Source organism: Myodes glareolus, chromosome 9 (genome assembly GCF_982192425.1).
Source record: "Myodes glareolus chromosome 9, mMyoGla1.1, whole genome shotgun sequence".
Lineage (NCBI taxonomy): Eukaryota > Metazoa > Chordata > Mammalia > Rodentia > Cricetidae > Myodes > Myodes glareolus.
The window spans coordinates 95,429,236-95,447,185 of record NC_142034.1 but is presented as its reverse complement, the minus strand read 5'-3'; the positions used below and the strand labels follow the sequence as shown (position 1 = coordinate 95,447,185).

Below are 17,950 nucleotides of genomic sequence, written 5' to 3'. Positions count from 1 at the left end.
CTGCTCTTCCAGAGGATCCTGGTTCAGTTCCCATCACCTACACGGCAGCTAATAGCCATGTGAACTCCAGTCCTCAGTTCAGTTCCTTCTCCTCCGACACTGTACTTTTTCCGTGATGCACAGACACGAAGGCAGGCAAAACACCCATGCACATGAAATAAAATCTTAAAGTAAATAAAAGAATGGAGGCTAAAGTTGGCTGGAGAACTGGCTGAGAGGTCCTGGGCAGCTCACAGCCACCTGTAACTACAGCTCCCAAGAGGTCCCAGGCTTCCAGCCTCCACACACACGTGAACATAACTAAGATAAATCTTTTAAGCAGTTAAGGAATCAGACAGATGGCTCAGAGATCAAGAGGACCTAGTTCAGTTCTCAGCACCCACCACATGCTCCAGGGGATCTGACATTCTCTTCTGGCCTTGGACACCTGAATACACATAAATGAACAATGAACACAAATAAAAAATAAGGTAATTTGAGATAGGGCCTCTCTACATAGCCCTCCCCTCCCTGGCTGCCCTTGAACTCACTATGTAGACCTCAAACTCAGTGATCGACCTACCTCTGCCTCCCAAATGTTGGGATTAAAAACATGTTAAATTTTTTTTAATTGGCTTAAGTCATAAATTTTGGGTCTGGAGAGGTAGCTCGGTTGAGAGTGCTTGGTTATTCACAAGGCGTTGGCACAAACCTCCAGCACCAAGTACATTAGTTGTGGTGCAGAGCTGCAAATCCAGCCCTCAGAAGGTGAAGAGAGGAGGATCAGGTTCTCCTCAACTACACATAGAATTGGAAGCTAGCCTTGGCTACAAGAGACACCTCCCCAGTTTGCTGACATTATGCAGCCTAGGCTGGCCTCCAATTTGATATACAACCAAGGAGGATCTTGAACTCTTGGTCCTCCTGCCTCTACCTTCCAGGGGATTACAAACATGCAAAACTATGCTGAACAATTTTATACTTTTTTTAAGGTTTCTATTATTTACTATTGAACATACAGCCATCCTCCTGCCTCTGCCTCCCAAGTGCTGGGATTAAAGGGTAAGGCACCACCACCCATTTTAGATTTGCTTTTAGCCAGGCAGCGGTGGTGCATGCCTCTCAGTGAGTTCGAGGTCAGCCTGGTCTACAAAACAAGTTCCAGGACAGCCAGGACTGTTACACAGAGAAACTCTGTCATGAAAAAAAAAAAGTTTTTGTTATTTTTAATTATGTGTGTGCATGTCTGTGTGAAGGGATGTTCAGGGTGCTCTCACAGGTTAGAGTCAGATCCCCCTGAAGCTAGTCTAGTCACAAGTGGTTGCAAGCCACCTGACACAGATGCTGGGGCTTGAACACAGGTTCTCTGGAAGAACAGTAAGTGCTCTTAAACACTGAGCCATCTCTCCAGCCCTGTTTTGTTTTTTTGTTTTTTTTTTTTTTAATAAAAATAACAATCCAGCCAGGTGGTGGTGGTGCATGCAGGAAGATCTCTTTGAGTTCAAGGCCAGCCTGGTCTACAAAGTGAGTTCCAGGACAGAGAAACTCTGTCTCGAACTGCCTCCCCCCACAAAGAAAAACTAAGTCTGCTTGCCCCTGTCCACTGCTGAGGCAGTTCTGTCTACCTCAAAACCTTCCCAGAGCTAGTTCCCATCATTTCTGGGTAGCCCCCAAAACACAGCTCACTCATCTGACCACCCCCAGAGTTCCACCCAGAGCAGTAGCACGAATCCAGTGAAACTGGATCTGGGCAGGTCTGGGTCAGTTCTGTACTGGAAACAGAACTCAGGGCCTTATAAGCACACAAGGTAAGCTCTCTACTATGAATCGCACCTTTTGACTCCAGCTGAGTCCTGGTCACCAGAACTGTCCAGCAGCAGGACTCAGTGCCTGGTCCCCTCATCTGAGAAATGAGGTGACTGACAGACAGGCCTACCATTGGGTTTCCGGAATATGGGTGGAATGAGTCAACATTCAGGAAGAGTTTGGGAGTGAGGCCTTCCACTAGCAGAGGGAGGTTTCCATAGGCTGGTGAGTCCTGATGGACTGGCCCCATGTGACTCATGCTTACTCTGTCCTTTGTCATTTGGAGGAGTGTGGCAATGGGGCAGATTATTTTCTCCCCACTGAGTCTGGGATCCCTCAAGATGGCTTTCTTGTGTTGACAGTGTCCCAAGTGACAAGTGGGGTGTGGCCCTGCTCAGCAGCTGCTCTCCAGGCTCTGCTCTCAAACACTAGAAGGTCCAAGAGTGTTTTATTTTGTTTGCCTACTTTTCTTTTTCTCTTTTTCTTTAAATATTTTCAAACTTTGACCTGGTATATAAAGGTGGTTTATAAAAAATACCTTATATACCTTTATATACTTGGTATATAAAGTATCACATGAGGGGGGGGCAGGGGGCAACAACTCCAGGACCCAAATGCAAAGTGGAGGCATTCCAAGACCTGACCTCCAACCTCTGGCACATCTGCCTACATCAATCACAGCCATCCTTAAAGTCAAAGGAATTCCCAAAGGCCGTGCAATGATGCTTCCAGGGAGCCTGCGTAACCACATTTCCCACGTGAGAGGAAGGCAAGGCAGTCTAGGGTACGGATACCGTGCATGGGTGGTACTAGCAGAGCAAACAGAGCCACAAGGCCTGGAACTGCCCACCAGCACCAGGCAGGGCATGCCACAGCCACCAAACATGGGAATAAGGGGGGATTTCTCAGCCCTTGGGTCTTTGAAAGAAGACACCACAGGGAATGGAACTTTTGATTATCCAAGAAGGTGCTAGGCAGGTCTGGCAGGTTAGGGAACAGTGGGAGGAGTCCTAGGCTCAAATCGGAGGCCCTTAAGGCACCCATTCCTGCATTCATTGCTAAGTAGCCCCAGGTCCCAAGGCCAGCATATGGACACTCTCCTGAATGTTGCACAGAGAATCTGGAGCTATGGCTTCCATTTTGCCCATCTAGCTCAGGGTCAGCCATACACGATTACTGTCTCCAACCTCTCCCAGTGGCTGCCCTCCAAGCTCATTCCACTCACTTCCCACCCTAACATCTTCCCGGGCGTCTGCAGGCCTCAAAACAGATCTGGCCTACAGAGGAGGTCCCATATGGTATATCCAACCCTTCCTGGTCCCATAAGGTCCCAGAGAAACAGTGAACACCAGCAGTCCTGTTGAATACAAGCATAACTCAAAACACAACTTAGATAAGGCAAGTCCTGTTGTCTGTATTTATGCCTCCCCTTCAGTGGAGTGATGAAGTTCTGTGTGAGACCTGGGGCAAGGCTCCCAGCTTGCTCCCTGGAGACCAGCTCCCTGGACTGCCTGCCCTGTCAGTGTCCAGCTGGAGCCAAGTGTCCTCTCCAGTCAAGATCCTCAGTCACGGCCCAGCTTCCTCTGCCTGCCACACCAGTTCGCCCGAGATGTAAGTGGCCTGGACATGGAGGGTGTCGTCGAGCACCACAAAGTCTGTGGCAGAAGCAGAAGGTGAGAGGAGACACAGTAGGGTCATCCATATCCCATTGTGGAGTCACTGAGTCATTTCTTATAACTGAGCACAGAGGGAAAACTGAAGCCCAAGAACATGATTGACTGGTAGAGGAGCTGGAAGCAAGAGCATCAACTCGACAGTTGGGCACAAGTGATCCCTGGAACCCTCACCTGGCCTGATCTTAGATGCCAGAAGCCAATGGGTGAAAACACATGCCAATAATCCGAGAACTCAAGAGGCTGAGACAGGAGGATTACCATGAAATTTTTGTTTGTTTGTTTGCTTTTTTTTTTTTGTTTTTTGAGACAGGGTTTCTCTATGTTACAGTCCTAGTTGTCCTGGAACTAGTGCTTGTAGACCAGGCTGGCCTTGAACTCAGAGATCCACCTGCCTCCTGAGTACTCGGATTAAAGGTGTGCACCACCACTGCCCGGCTTGGTTACCATGAATTTAGGAACTAGCCTGGCCTACACAGTGGCTTCCAGGTCAGTCAGTGCTACACAGTAAGACCCTGTCTCAAGACAAAACAAAACAAGCAAGGGCCAACCAGAAGATGGCTGAGTGGGTAAAGGCACTTGCCACCAAGCCTGACTGAGTTTGACCCCGGGACTTACATGGTAGAAGGAGAGAACCAACTACAACAAGTTGTCCTCTGACCTCCACAGGTGAGCTGTGGTGCACACAGAAGATAAAGGTAGGAGTCTATGGTGGGAATGGTCCCAAGGGCAGGGGCAGAGAAGACCCAGCCCCTTGAGCCGACTCACACCTTCAAGGGGCCTCACCTGCATCAGCACCAAAGTCCAGGCTCCCCTTGGTCTTCTCCAGCCCTAGTAGCTGGGCAGGGTGGAGGGACGCAGCTTCCAGAGCCGACTCCACACTACAGCCTGCTCAGGAACACACCGTGGTGAGCTTGGGCTCTGCAGGCGGCAGCTTAGGGAGGACCCTCACTCCCCTAGCTTTGGGAGACACCGCTTACCACTCTCTTCCAAGTTCTACAGGGAGCCCATTGTCTCAACAGACTAAACAGGGTGTTGGTGTTTAGTGTTGTATGGTCATAGACCCTCCTGCCTACTTCTGGCAAAGAAGTCATACCTGGGCCACCATGTCACCAATCCGGCTGTCAACTGGAACCCTGTACTCTGAGCAGGGCCTAACCTGAGGCCCAGTGACCACACTCACTTTACGGTACCACTTCTTGCCAGGGTAGTTATCTCCTGTGTCCCAGGCCATGACCAGCCTATTTGCGCTAGCCCACATTCAGAATGACACTCAACCTTGAGACGCTGACAGGTATATGGGAGCAGAACCAGCTCTAAGCCCCAGAATGCCATTTTACTCCACCCACAGATACTGCCCTTGCAGATTCCCACTATTCCATGTATCTAGGCCTTGGCCCTTCTATGAGCAATGAGACCCCGCTCCTCCATCACCCTTGGCTCTAGTGACTGCTGTTTAGCATTCTTCCATAGCTGAGCTCTGGTTGGGAATGGCCATGATCATTTCCATCTGCCAGAAGTCACAGCTCCCCATCTCCCAGCTTACAGAGAGTTAGAGGAAGAACTCCAATTCTCTAGCTCCCTTCTAGCTTTCCCCAGTTACAGCCTCCGCCCTCAGACACCTAAGAACACCAGCCCACTGACCTGTGGCCTGCAGGAAATGCCGGATGCAGACATCCATGGGGGCTATGCTGCCACACAGAGTCTTGGTGCCTTGAGAGCAAAAAGGCCAGGATTGGAGGAGAGGGTTTCTACAGGCCTGGTAACCCAGTGAGGGAACAAACAGGGCATACCCGAGTTCTGCCCCACTCTAGGGAAAAGCCGAGACCACACATATGTGGGTACAGATGTGTACAGGAGTCACTTACCTGCAATGTAGGCTATTAGCCCATCTACCTCCACCTCCTGCTGTCCCAACGTATGGCGGCCATTGCCCAAGCCCAGGGCAGGGACAGCATCCGTGACCAGCACCAGTCCTGGGGGAGGAGGCGGCTCAGGACCTGGCCAGCTGTTATCCTACTTGCCTCTACCCTGCCCAGCTACTCACCCTGGGGATGGGCCCGATGAGCAATGCGCAGAGCTGCAGGGTTAGTGTGTATGCCGTCAGCAATCATCCCATAGAAGATACAGTGGCCTGGGGGAAGCTTGTCACTGGTGAGAAGTCCTACTATGCCTGGGTCACGGTGGTGGAACTAAGCAGGGCAAGAGGGAATATAACTGAGTGACAGTACTGGCCTGAGTCCCCTTCCACCCAGGAGTAGGGGTGACACTCACAGGCAACATGGCATTGAAAAGGTGGGTGATAAAGGTGGCCCCACTCTGCACTGCTACTTCTGCAGCCCCCAGATCAGCCATTGAATGCCCTGCATGGAGGACCTAAGGTAAGCTTCTGCAGCAGCTGAGAACCCTGAGCAGGCAACCCTGATGGGTGGCCTCTCACCTAGAGACACACAGATGCCTTGGGCTGTCAATGCCTGGATTACTTCGTGGCTCCGGTCTAACTCAGGGGCAAGTGTCACAATGCGGACGTTGTCCAGGGACCCGTATGTGGCCAGCACATCATGAAAAGCATTGTCTTCAAAGGAGCGGAGGTAGGCCTCGGGGTGTGCACCTCGCTTGTCTCGACTGATGAATGGGCCCTCCAAGTGCACCCCTGAAAGGACAAGGGTGGTTCTAGAAAGCATTTCCACCTGGCAGTCCCACTCCAGTCCCTTGATCTGCCCTCCCTTCCCAACTGGGCATTTTGGAAGAAGTTAACCACTCACCGAGGACCCCTGCCCCATGGGGACCTCCACTCTTCACAGGAATCTGAGGAAGGACCTAGGGGGAACCAGCTGTTAAAGCCCTGCCCCCCACCTCCACACGGCTCAGCACCCAGAGGTCACAGTTCAACCAAGGTCAGATCTTCAGGTGAGGTTTAAGACCCTGGCCCGACCCAGCCCAGCCCTACTGTCCTTCCCCACCGGTGCTGGAAAATGGATGAAGGACCCCAGTGGTCAGGAGCAGGAAGAAATGGCAACATGGAATACTTGATAACCTACCCTGAGGACCAGGAGGCGAAAGCATCCCCAGGCCGCAGAGGCATGATGGAGGCACCAAGGGCTGCTCCAACCTGCTCTGGCCTTCAAAGTGCTTCTGCCAAAGAGCCCAGATAGAGTGGTCAAAGCCCTGAAAAAATGACTGCAGCCTCCCTAAGCTGCAGGACAAGGAAGCAGGTTGGAGGTGGCAGGAGGAAGTCAGGGCAGAAGCAGAGGGCTGGAGGCTGGGGGACTCAGTGCAGGTGGAACAGGGCTCAGGCATTCTAATCAGGAAGTTCACAGCCTCCGGAAGGAGACCAAGTATAGTCATAACCCTCCCTTCAGACCCTTCAGCTGCGGAAGTCCACAGACAAAACAGTAATACCCTCCCTCGGGATTACTCACTCCCAATACAAATAAAGGGCAGTTAAGACCCTTAAGCTGAGTGTGGCAGTGCGTACCTACAGCCTCAAGCACTTGGCAAGAAAGCAAGCCAGCCTCAGCTACTAATAAATTCAAGGCCAGCCTAGGATACATGATACCCTGTCTCAAATTAACCAAAACCAAACCCATGCTTAGAAATCTGAGGACAAAGAATGAGAGAAGGGCAGTCAGTCAGACTCTGAGGAGAATGAGAGAAGGGCAGTCAGTCAGACTCTGAGGAACAAACAGGCAGACTCTGGACACATCTCCATTGGAGAGGGACTCAGGAAACTCAGGCCTCACAGAACCTGGCACTATGAGAAACAGGCTGGGGGCAGGACTGGAAAGGGGCCTCAGTAGAGGCAGAATACAAATATTGAAAAGTTTATGTCCTAAATGGTCTCATAATAGCTTCTTCTGGCCTTTAATCCCAGCACTCGGGAGGCAGAGGCAGGCAGTTCAAGGCCAGCCTGGTCTACAAGAGCTAGTCTCCAAGAAGGCTCTGAGAAACCCCGTCTCAAGAGAAAAAGAAAAAGAAAAAGAAAAAGAAAAAGAAAAAGAAAAAGAAAAAATTGCTCCCTCTGAAGAAAACAAGACTCTTCCCAGGGGATCGCAAGTCCCAAGTCCCAGAGACAGGACCTTGGCAGCACAAGCAGGGGTAACCCAAAAGCTTCCCTCGAAGGGTAGGTATTCCTTGTGGCCTGCTAGTGCCAGCTACTAAACAGCCTACACTGAGTTCCCCAAGAAGCAGAGGAGAGAACACCAACAAGATGACCATGCCAGCAAAGAGAAGATGCCAAAAGAGGACACAGAAAAAAAAGCCAGCATTAATACCCTCAGGCAATGAGGCCTTATAGTCCTGAAGCCAGACAAGATGTCAGAGCAATCATCGCTCCTCCAGACTCAAAGGTATGCAAGAATCCCATGGGATGAACTCCAAGGCAGCAGCTGAGGAAACGTCCACAAAGTGGTGCCCTGAGGAAAGGGTGAGAGAAAGTAGTTCCCACAAAGCATCACGGAACAAGCAGGTGGCTTCCGACTTCTTAACTACAACACGAGAAGCCTAGAGACAGCGTACACAGGCATACTGTCACACTCTGAGTTCAAGGACAGCCTTGTCTCACGAGAGTGCCAGGACAAACAGGCCCACACAGAGACCCTGTCTTTTTTTTTTTTTTTTCTTGTTTTTTGAGACAGAGTTTCTCTGTAGTTTTGGCACCTGTCCTGGAACTCGCTCTTGTAGAACTCACAGAGATCCGCCTGCCTCTGCCTCCCAAGTGCTGGGAAAAAAGGCATGAGCCAACACGGCCCAGCTAGAGACCCTGTCTTTAAAAAAAAAAAGAGAAAAGAAAAGAAAAGAAAGAGCACACAAAACAAGACAGTAGACACTGGAGATGCTGTGCGCAGTGGTAACTATCTGCTGTCCCCATGCTCAGGAGATCACTTGAGCCCAAAAGTTTGAGACCAGTAAGACCCGCTATCAAAACAAAAGGGTAAATAAATGCAGCTGGGACCTCCCAGTAGTTCTGGGCTTCACAACGTAGCACACTAACTTTGCTTAGCATGTACAAAGTCCTGGGACCAATCCTCAGCACCACAGACATGGTTTGTTTTATGAGTGCCTGCATATATGTTTGTAAGACACATGCGTACCCTCCTGGTACCTGTAGAGGCCAGAAGGAGGGACAAATCCCCTGGAACTGAAATTGCAGGCAATTATAGTCACATGATGTGGGTGCTAGAACCCAAACCTGAATCCTGTGCAAGAGCAAGTGTACTTTGATGTCTGCTAGTCCCAAACACAAATATTCCTCCTTCACCTCTAACCAAAACATGGATGGGAGAATAAAGGCATAGCTAGCAGTGGGGGTGCAACCTTTAATCCCCACTAGGAGACAGAGCAAACTGATCTCTGGGTTCCAGGCTAGCCTGATCTAAGTGGAGGTCAAGGACAGCCAGGACAAACAAAAGAGAATAAAGGCAGGCAAGAGAGCACGCTCTGCACTGCTGAAGGGCCTGTAGTACTTTGCAGCAGAGGGCTGGGTTCAGTTCAGTACCCACATCGGGTGGTTGGACAACTCCAGCTCCAGGGGAACCAGACACCTCTGAGGGCACCTGCACTCACATGTACATGCTCACGTGCAGACATACGTATCTATATATAACTCAAAGTGATAAATCTTCAAAGAAGCAGCAGCACCAGCTGCTGCCACTACCTTCAGGTAATTTAGCAGCTTAAACAAGCAGAGCTAGACATTCAGTGAGGGCTGAGACAATAGGTCAAGGCCAGCCTCAACTACAAAGTGAAGTCAATCTAGGATACATCAAGTCCTTGACAAAAAGAGTGAAGTGGCTCCATGGGCAAAGGCACCTGCTGCAGAGCCACCTGATGACCCGAGCTCAGTGCCAGGAGACCGTGGAGGCATGAGACGCACACGTCCAGACACCCGCTATTTTCTAGAAAAGCACTTTGAAAGACAAAGTGAGAGTACACAGCAGAGAGAACAGGATAAACAAGAGCTACCAGATTTGAAGCAGAAAACAATCCAGTGGAGCTGTCTTCTTGAAGCCCACCTAGGAGAGTGAGTCTCAGAAAAGGGGAGGGGGGTTCCGAAGAACCAGACTTGATGAAGGTACCTGAGTAGTACCTAGACCACTGGACGAGCCCCTCGGCGAGAAGGGGCCCTAGAAGTCAGGGATCATAGGAGGGAAAGCAGTTTGAGGGCAGAGTCTCCTGGTTTCAAATACAATGGGGTATTATGTTTTATACTCAGAGTTTCCCACCTGCTTCCCAAGGCCTTCAACTCTAAAAGCGTTTTCTGTGGGTCTATTAGGTGCTTAGACTACAGTGAGGAGACAGAAAGAAAACTTCAGGAATATTAGCCACCAATCCTCCTGAGGGAGAACCACCCTTGCACCTTGCCAGTCACACCTGCTGCAAGAGGGAAGCTGGGAGGAGTGAAAGAACATGGGGGAAGGGCTAACAGGAGAACAAGGCCTTCCTGGAAGAGCCTGGGAGGAGAGGGGAGACCTGGAGCTGTTGAATGTGCCTCAGGGAGAGAGAGGCATCTTAACTAGGGGGAAGGGAATGTGGTAGGAAGGGGGTACATCCTGATACCTGTCATCTTGAAAGGTTACTCTAGCAAGACCCAAAGAGAGGACCAAGTACCTATCTGCTGTGAGGCTACATTTTTGAGGGTGTGGTGGGAGAGCTGTGGGAAACTTCCAGAAAGACATCTCTAGTTAACATTCAAGAAATGTTTAATATGTGTTAAGCGCTCACTGACTGTTCTCACTCTAGGTTTCTCACTCTAGGTTTAATGAAACTGAGACTCAGAAGTGAGTAAAGTTGTCCCAAGTCTCCCAAGGGTGGCAAGTCAATAGGCCGGAGCCAAGCCTGTGGAAGCAAGGGCACCGTCCATACTCAATACCCACGACTTCCTACTCTGATTCTGAGTCTATACACCCATAAAGGGAACCAGAGACAGTCACATCACCCCCCCCCCCATCCCATAATGGATCCTGAGGTGGGAGAAAAACTGGCTGAGGCAACTGACAGCAGGAACAGAAGGAATCCATTCAAGTATAGTTAACCGCATTAGTTTACTAAACTCATCAACTGCCTAACACTGCATAAGAGAATACCACACTTTTAAGCAAGAATTCAGGACTGAGAGATAGAGGGCAGAATATACACGAACTGCTCTTGAATGTGCTGAAGACAGCCACCTAAGCAAGCTGAGTTCACACTGGGAAACCTGTGGGAAAGCCTTCTCATGAAAATGGGATCCATGACAACAGACCTCCCTCTAGAGAGGGTAGAAGGGTGAGGGATGCAGGGCAGTGGCCTGTACACAAAGAGCAGCTCTCTCTGAAAGGCTTCTTCAGGTGAGTCACATAATAGAGCAGGTTAGGGAGGAAGAGCCTGACTAGAGACAATGGCTGGGGCAGAATTCCCGAGGCCCAGAGGCTGCCTACAGGGCGCTGGGTGTGGCAGATTAGAAGGGTGATGGTAACAGAAAATGTCCGCAACTGCACTGGCAGCTGCAGAGAGAGACCAGGCAGGGCACAACTGAACAAGAGCGAGGAGGATCCCCTCACAACCAAGTGGAAAAGAGGCCTCATTCAGGTTTAGAAAACGCTACTGACTGGGCTGTGGTGGCGCACGCCTTTAATCCCAGCATTTGGGAGGCAAAGGCAGGTAAATCTCTGTGAGTTTGAGGCCAGCCTGGTCTACAAGAACGAGTCCCAGGATAGGTAGGACTGTTGCACAGAGAAACCCTAGCTCTGGAGGAAAAAAAAAAAAAAACAAAAAGAAAAGGCTACCACCCCTGGGGGTAAGGGGTCCCTTTGCTCAGGGGTAAAGCAACCTCATCTCACCTTGTGATAAATCTCTGGTGGGGAAGTGACCAGGGTGGGACAGAAGGAGGTGACACCATGGGACAGGATCCTCCGGGCCACTAGGGCGACCCCAGAACCCACATCCTCCGTGGTCTTGGAGAAGTCAACACCAAATCCACCTGTGGCCACAGAAAACAAGGGGTAGCACAGTGCTCAGAGCTCCTCCCCTGGGTTCCCTGGCCCAAGCCAGGCCGCACCGTTCATCTGCACATCGATAAAGCCGGGCGCCAGGATGCGGCCTCCGCAGTCCAGCTGCTCATCAGCCACGCGCCTCTCCTCAAAAAACAGCTTCTCTGGGTCCAGGATGCGGCCCCCGCGCACCCACAGATCCTCCCTGAGGGCAGAGCAGTCGGTACTTTGGTCACCACCAGGCCCTGGAACCAAGCCCTAGTTCTATCTCGCTACAGGCTTGTCTCTGCACCCACTATTCTACTTGGTCCCCAGCCACACACTCAGAACAGTGCTGCCCTCCACATTCCTGGGTTCCCACACCCGACCCAGCCCTGCCGCTCTTACGGCTTAGGTCCTACACTCGTCCCATCCCTGAACCCCACACTCCTACACCAGGCCGAAACCCGCACTATGCAGCCCAGACCTGAGCAGCGTGCCGCCGCGCAGGATGCGGCAGTTGGTGAACTGGCGCACCAGGGCCCCCGCCGTAGGCTGCCCGCTACGCATCGTGAGTCGCGCCGACCTCAGCAAGCTTTGGGCGCAAACCGGCAGTGCCCGGAGCACCCGTAATAGGAAGTAGGCGCAGGCCGCACCACGTGACCCAGCTGAAGGGCTATCACGTGGAGTCGACCTCCACGTGACCAAACCACGTGACACAGAGGCCCCACCCGCTCAGCCCACAGAAACGCCAGAACACAAGCCAGTCACATCCGAGAACTTTTATTGGACACAGCTGGGAGCCAGCCCTGGCGCGCTGTACACGCTACCCTCCACCCTGGCTGTCCAGGGTTGAGGGGAGGGTGGCTCCATCCAAGGAGTCTCAGCAACGGGAACCCCACAGGCAACACTTTACTAATGATTACTATATAGTTGGGAGACAGGGCTGCTCCACAGACGCATGAATAGGTCAAATCTTTTATAAATAAACATCCAGTGAAGAGAAAAATGACAACTCTAATTCATCCTTATACACAGAGCACTCTAGGGCGATGGGTGGGGTAGCCAGAGGCTGACATCCTCACTGGTCAGGGGCCTGGATGGGAGATGAGTGGGCCCAGATGTCCACAGCACGGGGTGGCAGGGGCCAGGCGGGGGCAACAGACAATGGGCACTAGGACACTGCGCATTTACAAGACCAACTACTGAGGGGGCAGCTGCCCGTGCGTGTGTGTGTCAGGCTGTTCGTTCTGGAATGAGGAGGGGTGGTCTTTACATCCTATCCTGTGACTGGTGGTGGAAAAGGGCTACTTTGTGGAGAGGATTAGGGCCACGATGAGACCATAGAGGCCAAGCACCTCCGCGAAGATGAGGATCAGGATCATGCCCACGAACAGTCGTGGCTGCTGGGCAGTGCCCCGAACACCAGCATCCCCCACGATGCCAATGGCAAAGCCAGCAGCCAGACCACTCAGCCCCACGCTCAGGCCAGCACCCAGCTGAAGAAAACTCCTGGGAAGAGAAGAGATACAGGTTGTCAGCAATCTGCCTGTCCACAGGCAAATGATGCACTTCACCTGACGGTACAGGCCCTGCACTCACCTGTAGAGGGTGATGCCATCGGTCAGGGAGTTAGCGATAAGTACTGCCACCACCAGGCCATAGATGGCGATGATCCCAGCCATAACCACTGGGATGATGGACTTCATGATCATCTCTGGCCTCATGACCGACATAGCTGCGATGCCAGTGCCACTCTTGGCTGTGCCATAGGCAGCTCCCATGGCTGTGGGGGGAGAGATGAAGTGAGCTCTGGGCAGCATGGAAGTTGCCTGGGGAGCTTTTTGCACATTGGGAAGGCTTCCCAATTACCACCACTAGAGGAACTGAAGGCATGCAGCCAAGCAGGAGCCCCTGGGAGAATAACCATCACTACAGCCACTTCTCTTTCCACTAGCAGAGCCTCACCCCAACCTCCTAGTCCACTTCCGCCTGGAGTAGTCCTTGTGGTCATGGGGGTCCTGGTTTGCTGTGAAAGCAGCCTTTGTTCCCTAGCATTGCCCTTCTCTAGCTTGTGACCTCTGGCAAAACAATCACATGGAAAAGAAGCAGATGGGCCAATGAAAGCCTTGCTTGAGACTCGGGCATCTCTGTCCCACACCCTAAGTTCCAGGCACTTCAAACATAGGACGACTACTTCTCAGTCGCCTTAGAGGCCAGTTCAGGGTCAATCAGTCCCTGCCTGCAGTGGGGCCTTCAAGTCTTCTAAGATAGGACAACCTCCTCATCAGACTGCTGCCTTCCTTTCAGGTCTTTGTTTCCCTCTCCTGTCTCCAATTTTCCTCATTTCTGCTTTTGTTTTCCAGACCCTTTAAGAACTACTCAACTACTTAAACAGGTGACATGGGCAGTCTCCAAACTGTCTCTGCCCAGGGCATTCGAGCCATGGCCATTCTGGGAGCAGTATATAACCCGATGCACAGAAAACACAGGCCAGAGGTAAAAAGGACACGAACAGCCCCAGCTACTCTACACTGTTCGCTGATCTCGCTGGACCACAAATATTCCTACTGTGTGCCCAGTGCTGAGTAGGGCAAATGTGTGCCTCTCAGGTCATTAACAGCAAGAAGACAGGACAGTGACTCAACACATTCACATATCCAGGAAGGAAAGAACACGGATGAAGGAAGGGAGTTACACCGAGAGGAGAAGGGTTTGAAAAAGACCATGGCGTGGGAAATGATGAGGTAAACAGCAGAGCAAAGGAAAACCAGGCAAAGAGCAAGACTCTTGACAGCACATTCAGGCACCAAGCAGACAGTCCTAGACGAGATAACTACAGGGACTCCAATAGACAGCTTGTCTCTTCGACAGCACCCTTAGATGCCCAGACACTTCCCAAAGACTTAACACCTTAGCTTTCAAGTCCCGGGTCCATTTTAAGAGAGATTTTCCTGGAACTGTTCTGGTCATTGTGCATTTCTCAGGCTCCTACTGCAAGCCAAGTCCACGCTTGACTTCATCACAGTGAGTGTCCAAAATGCTCCCACTCCTGAGAACATGGTACTAGACACTGAGAATACAGGTTGCTATATGCTACTGTGAAGGTGGGGACTGAACACAAGGAACTCTGCATTCTAAAAGGCAGAACTCTGAAACAGGAAAGGAATTGAGTTGGGTTCTTCCCCAGAGCACAGTAGGTGAATCATGTCGCTGAAAGATGGGTGGCAAGAAGAGAGATGATGAGAATCAGGGATGGCACCAGGGACCAAGGCAAGAGGAGATAAAAATTAGCCTAGGCCCAGACAGTAGCAGGTATCTAGAAGGCCAAGTCTGACAGGCTGCAGAAGGGAGATCTGTCAACACCAATGCAGTGGGGCACAGAGAGCAGGGTCTGGAGGCACTTCCAGGAAAACAAGAAAACACAGGGGAAGTCACGGAAAAGAAGTCACTAGCAGTTTCATGGAGAACATGATGAAGAAACAACCGACAGGATATTTGTCATTAGAAAAAAGGGAAGCTAAAATGTGAGCAGGGAATGGAGGCCTCAAAGATGTGTGCAGACCTCATTTAGTTAAAAGAACAATGGTCTTTAAACTTGGTTCATGAAGTCCAAGAGAGACCAAGAGCCAGTCACTGAGACTAGACTTTGAGTCTTCCCAGCAGCAACACTGAGGCCAGAGAGATTTCTTTAGGTGGTGGCAGGACCAAGATGTGCTATTGAATAGCAAGCTTGGAAGGAGAAAATGAAATCAGAAGGTGATTCAAGTGGCCAAACAAGAGCCGAAGCCCCACAGGACTGTGAGACTCTTGTGTGAAGGAAGGGGACTGATAGCATGTAGGTTTCAATCCCCAGAAGCTAGAGTCAGGAAGGAAAAAGCCTAGTCCAGCAAATATCCAGTTTTTAATAGTGCAGAGACACCTGTTGGCCAGACTTGGCACATGAAAGGTCTCAACAGAAGAGGTTCAGGGAGCTGAGTGCAGAAAAACAGCAGAACATGAGCTCCACATGGTCAGGGATATTGTTTTGTTCACAGTAAAAACTCAAGAAAGATTTGCTGAATTAATGTATGAATGAGTGACAACCACAAAAAGTCATCACAGGTGGCCAAAATAGGGGAACCTATGGACACATTCTGGGGCAAAGAGCAGAACGAAATGCTTGGCAACCTTCTCTAAGGAGCCCTAAACTGTGGGGAGAACAGGCATGGGCTGGAAGGGGAAAGGAGAAGTCTAGACCACATCTCCCACCACAAATGATCCCTTAAGCCAACCATGTGGGAAGAACAGGGCTCTTAGAAGCACCTGACAGGCCCAGGCAGGGGGAGGTCACCAAGACAGACAACTGGCCACTCCAATCTGCACCCTACAGGTGTTTACAGACAACAGACACTGTTTGGAGTTCAAACTCTCCGAGTACCTGCACAGAGGGCCAGCCTCTCCATCTGCCAGCTAGGGTGGGGCTGGGCGAGGTCACTTAAGCCAAAGACTAGACCTTCCAGAGGAGGCCCAGACCAGGCCAGACCAGTCCCTGGGGGCTGTGACTTACCTCCCTCAATCCCACATTCTTGAGTCTGACCCAAAGGCTTTTCTCCCAGGAAGGCCAATTTTCACTAAATTTGACACCGTAGAACTGTCAAGGCCCAACTTGAAAAGCAGCGTGCTATCAAGAACCATGCCAGGCTTTTCTTTCACTGAGCAAGGAAGCATCTATCTCCCAGTTCCAGCCCCTCACCGCCCCCCCCCCAGAAGAGGAAGGTCATTCATTCACTCATCCATTCATTAGGGCCAGGACTGAAGATCAAAGACCTAATCACGGAAATGTTGCCACTCTCAGACAAGCAGACTCTCAGCAAGCATTCGCTCAAGTGCTCCTTCCTGGACCAACCTCACTTCCATAAGTGAGGCTCTAACCCGAGTCCCTGCAGGTTCCCAGGACCAACCCTTCAGCCCAGTTTTCCCATCCAACCCACACCGATGACAGAACGATTGGGATTGGGAAACCGAGACAAGTCTCAACCGGAAACACCTGCCTCACCCAGGGTACAGACCCACCTGACCCCCTAGCTGCCTGGCCGCCACAAAAGCTGGGCTTTTGGACCTTAACGGGGACACAGACTCCCTCTGGCCAGGAGGCCAGGAGGCCAGGGACTCCCGTACTGGGCCCTCCGCAGCCTACGGACTGGCGCCTTTCAAGATGTGATGTCACACCTGTCCGCAGAATGCGGGATGCGGAGCAGGCGCAGGAGCGGGCACTGGATCGTGCGCCGCCCCCCCGACCCCCACCCCACCTTCATGCCTGCTTCTCGGGGCTAAAATGGCAGCCACACCACCGCCCCACCCCCGCACAAACGAGGCTCTGCTGACTGAAAAAACCCGCACCCGGATCAAGCCCGTAAGCCCTGTGCTCCACACAGTCCACTGTCCCCGCCGCCACGGGGCTGACCCCCACCTGCCAGGCCAGACACCCACATAGCTGGGGATGACGTCAGAGTGACGTCACGCCCAGCCCCCCCCCAGGTGCTCTAGTCCCGCACCGCTTTCGGCACCCCCTGCTCCTCCTGCTGCGATGCTCACCGCTGAAGATCATGGCGGACGAAGCGCCTATGACAGCGAAAAACGCAGAATATTCGGGGTTGTTCTTGATGTCAGCCATGTCTGCAAGCGGGGAGAGGGCAAGCTCAGCCGGCAGCTGGGGTAGGACGGCGGAAGAGCGAGCGGGCAAGCGGCGAAGGTTCTCAAGGCGGCTGAAGCGAAGGCGACCCCGCCAGTCAGCCGCTGCGCTCTAAATACCAGCACCGCAGAGCAAGATGGCGGCCGCGCTCGCGTCACATGATCTGGGCTCCGCCCCTACGGGTCGTACCACTCTGCGCCGGCGGGGGAGCGCGGCTCCAGGGTGACCGGCAGCCCCTGGACAGTGTGTGGGCCCTGCCACCAGTCCCCTGGGCCCGGGACCCAACGCTGGGCCTTGCCTGGGACTTCGCTGACTCGCTGCTCCCCACCGACGACTCCCCGGACCCTACCATGTTGGGCCCATCGGTACTCGAGGCGGGGCCGCAGCTCGCCATATTAGCATACAGGGTGGAGCCTACGCTAGCCCGCCTCCTCTGCGGCTGCGCGGCGCTCGCTGGTGTTCGAGTACCCGGGTACATTTTCCATGCTTTCCGTGACCAAGAACCTAGGCACTTGTTCTGCTTGTGACTCAGGTTCTCACGTTTGCCCGGAGAGCTAGGTTAAAGTAGTGGCTCTGCAGAATCCGTAACAGAGGAAATCTCTAGTACGGGCTTCTCTCTCTCCTCCAGCCCCCAGGAATGCCCCGCCCCGCCCCGCCGTGTTTAAAGAGCCACAACCCCAGGTATTCTCGTCAGCTCTTCAGTCCACACCCGGGGGTCCTGCAGATCCTGGCCTAACGTCTTCGCTTTGATTCAAGGGGAAAAAAAGGAATCCCTCACTTTACCCTTCCTGCATCAGGGACCCTGACGTCAGTTGAGAGGTGTCTGTCTGCCCATGACTGGCTTTATTTTTTTCTATTTTTTTGCTGTT

At 52.1% G+C, this 17,950-nt stretch overlaps 2 protein-coding genes across 4 annotated transcripts; both read right to left on the bottom strand.

Annotated features, from left to right (window-relative positions):
• Positions 1-3,179: 3,179 nt before the first annotated feature.
• On the bottom strand, positions 3,180-12,058 carry Amdhd2 (amidohydrolase domain containing 2). 3 transcript variants are annotated; one of them, XM_087910775.1, is made up of 12 exons: positions 11,895-12,058; positions 11,497-11,633; positions 11,279-11,418; positions 6,224-6,278; positions 5,899-6,111; positions 5,733-5,821; positions 5,506-5,650; positions 5,327-5,434; positions 5,103-5,171; positions 4,245-4,346; positions 4,077-4,132; positions 3,180-3,440 (listed from the first exon to the last, which is right to left on the bottom strand). In XM_087910775.1, the coding sequence occupies exons 1-11, from the start codon at positions 11,975-11,977 to the stop codon at positions 4,098-4,100; spliced, it is 1,176 nt and encodes a 391-aa protein (XP_087766901.1). In that variant the 5' UTR covers positions 11,978-12,058; the 3' UTR covers positions 3,180-3,440; positions 4,077-4,097. The 3 variants fall into 3 exon arrangements, with proteins under 3 accessions (XP_087766901.1, XP_087766900.1, XP_087766902.1); XM_087910774.1 differs by lacking the exon at positions 4,077-4,132 and having other exon boundaries at positions 11,895-12,055; XM_087910776.1 differs by lacking the exons at positions 4,077-4,132; positions 4,245-4,346.
• A 116-nt stretch (positions 12,059-12,174) lies between these two features.
• On the bottom strand, positions 12,175-17,215 carry Atp6v0c (ATPase H+ transporting V0 subunit c). Its single transcript, XM_087910778.1, has 3 exons — positions 16,985-17,215; positions 13,010-13,193; positions 12,175-12,919 (listed from the first exon to the last, which is right to left on the bottom strand). The coding sequence occupies exons 1-3, from the start codon at positions 17,061-17,063 to the stop codon at positions 12,715-12,717; spliced, it is 468 nt and encodes a 155-aa protein (XP_087766904.1). The 5' UTR covers positions 17,064-17,215; the 3' UTR covers positions 12,175-12,714.
• Between the last annotated feature and the right edge of the window lie 735 nt (positions 17,216-17,950).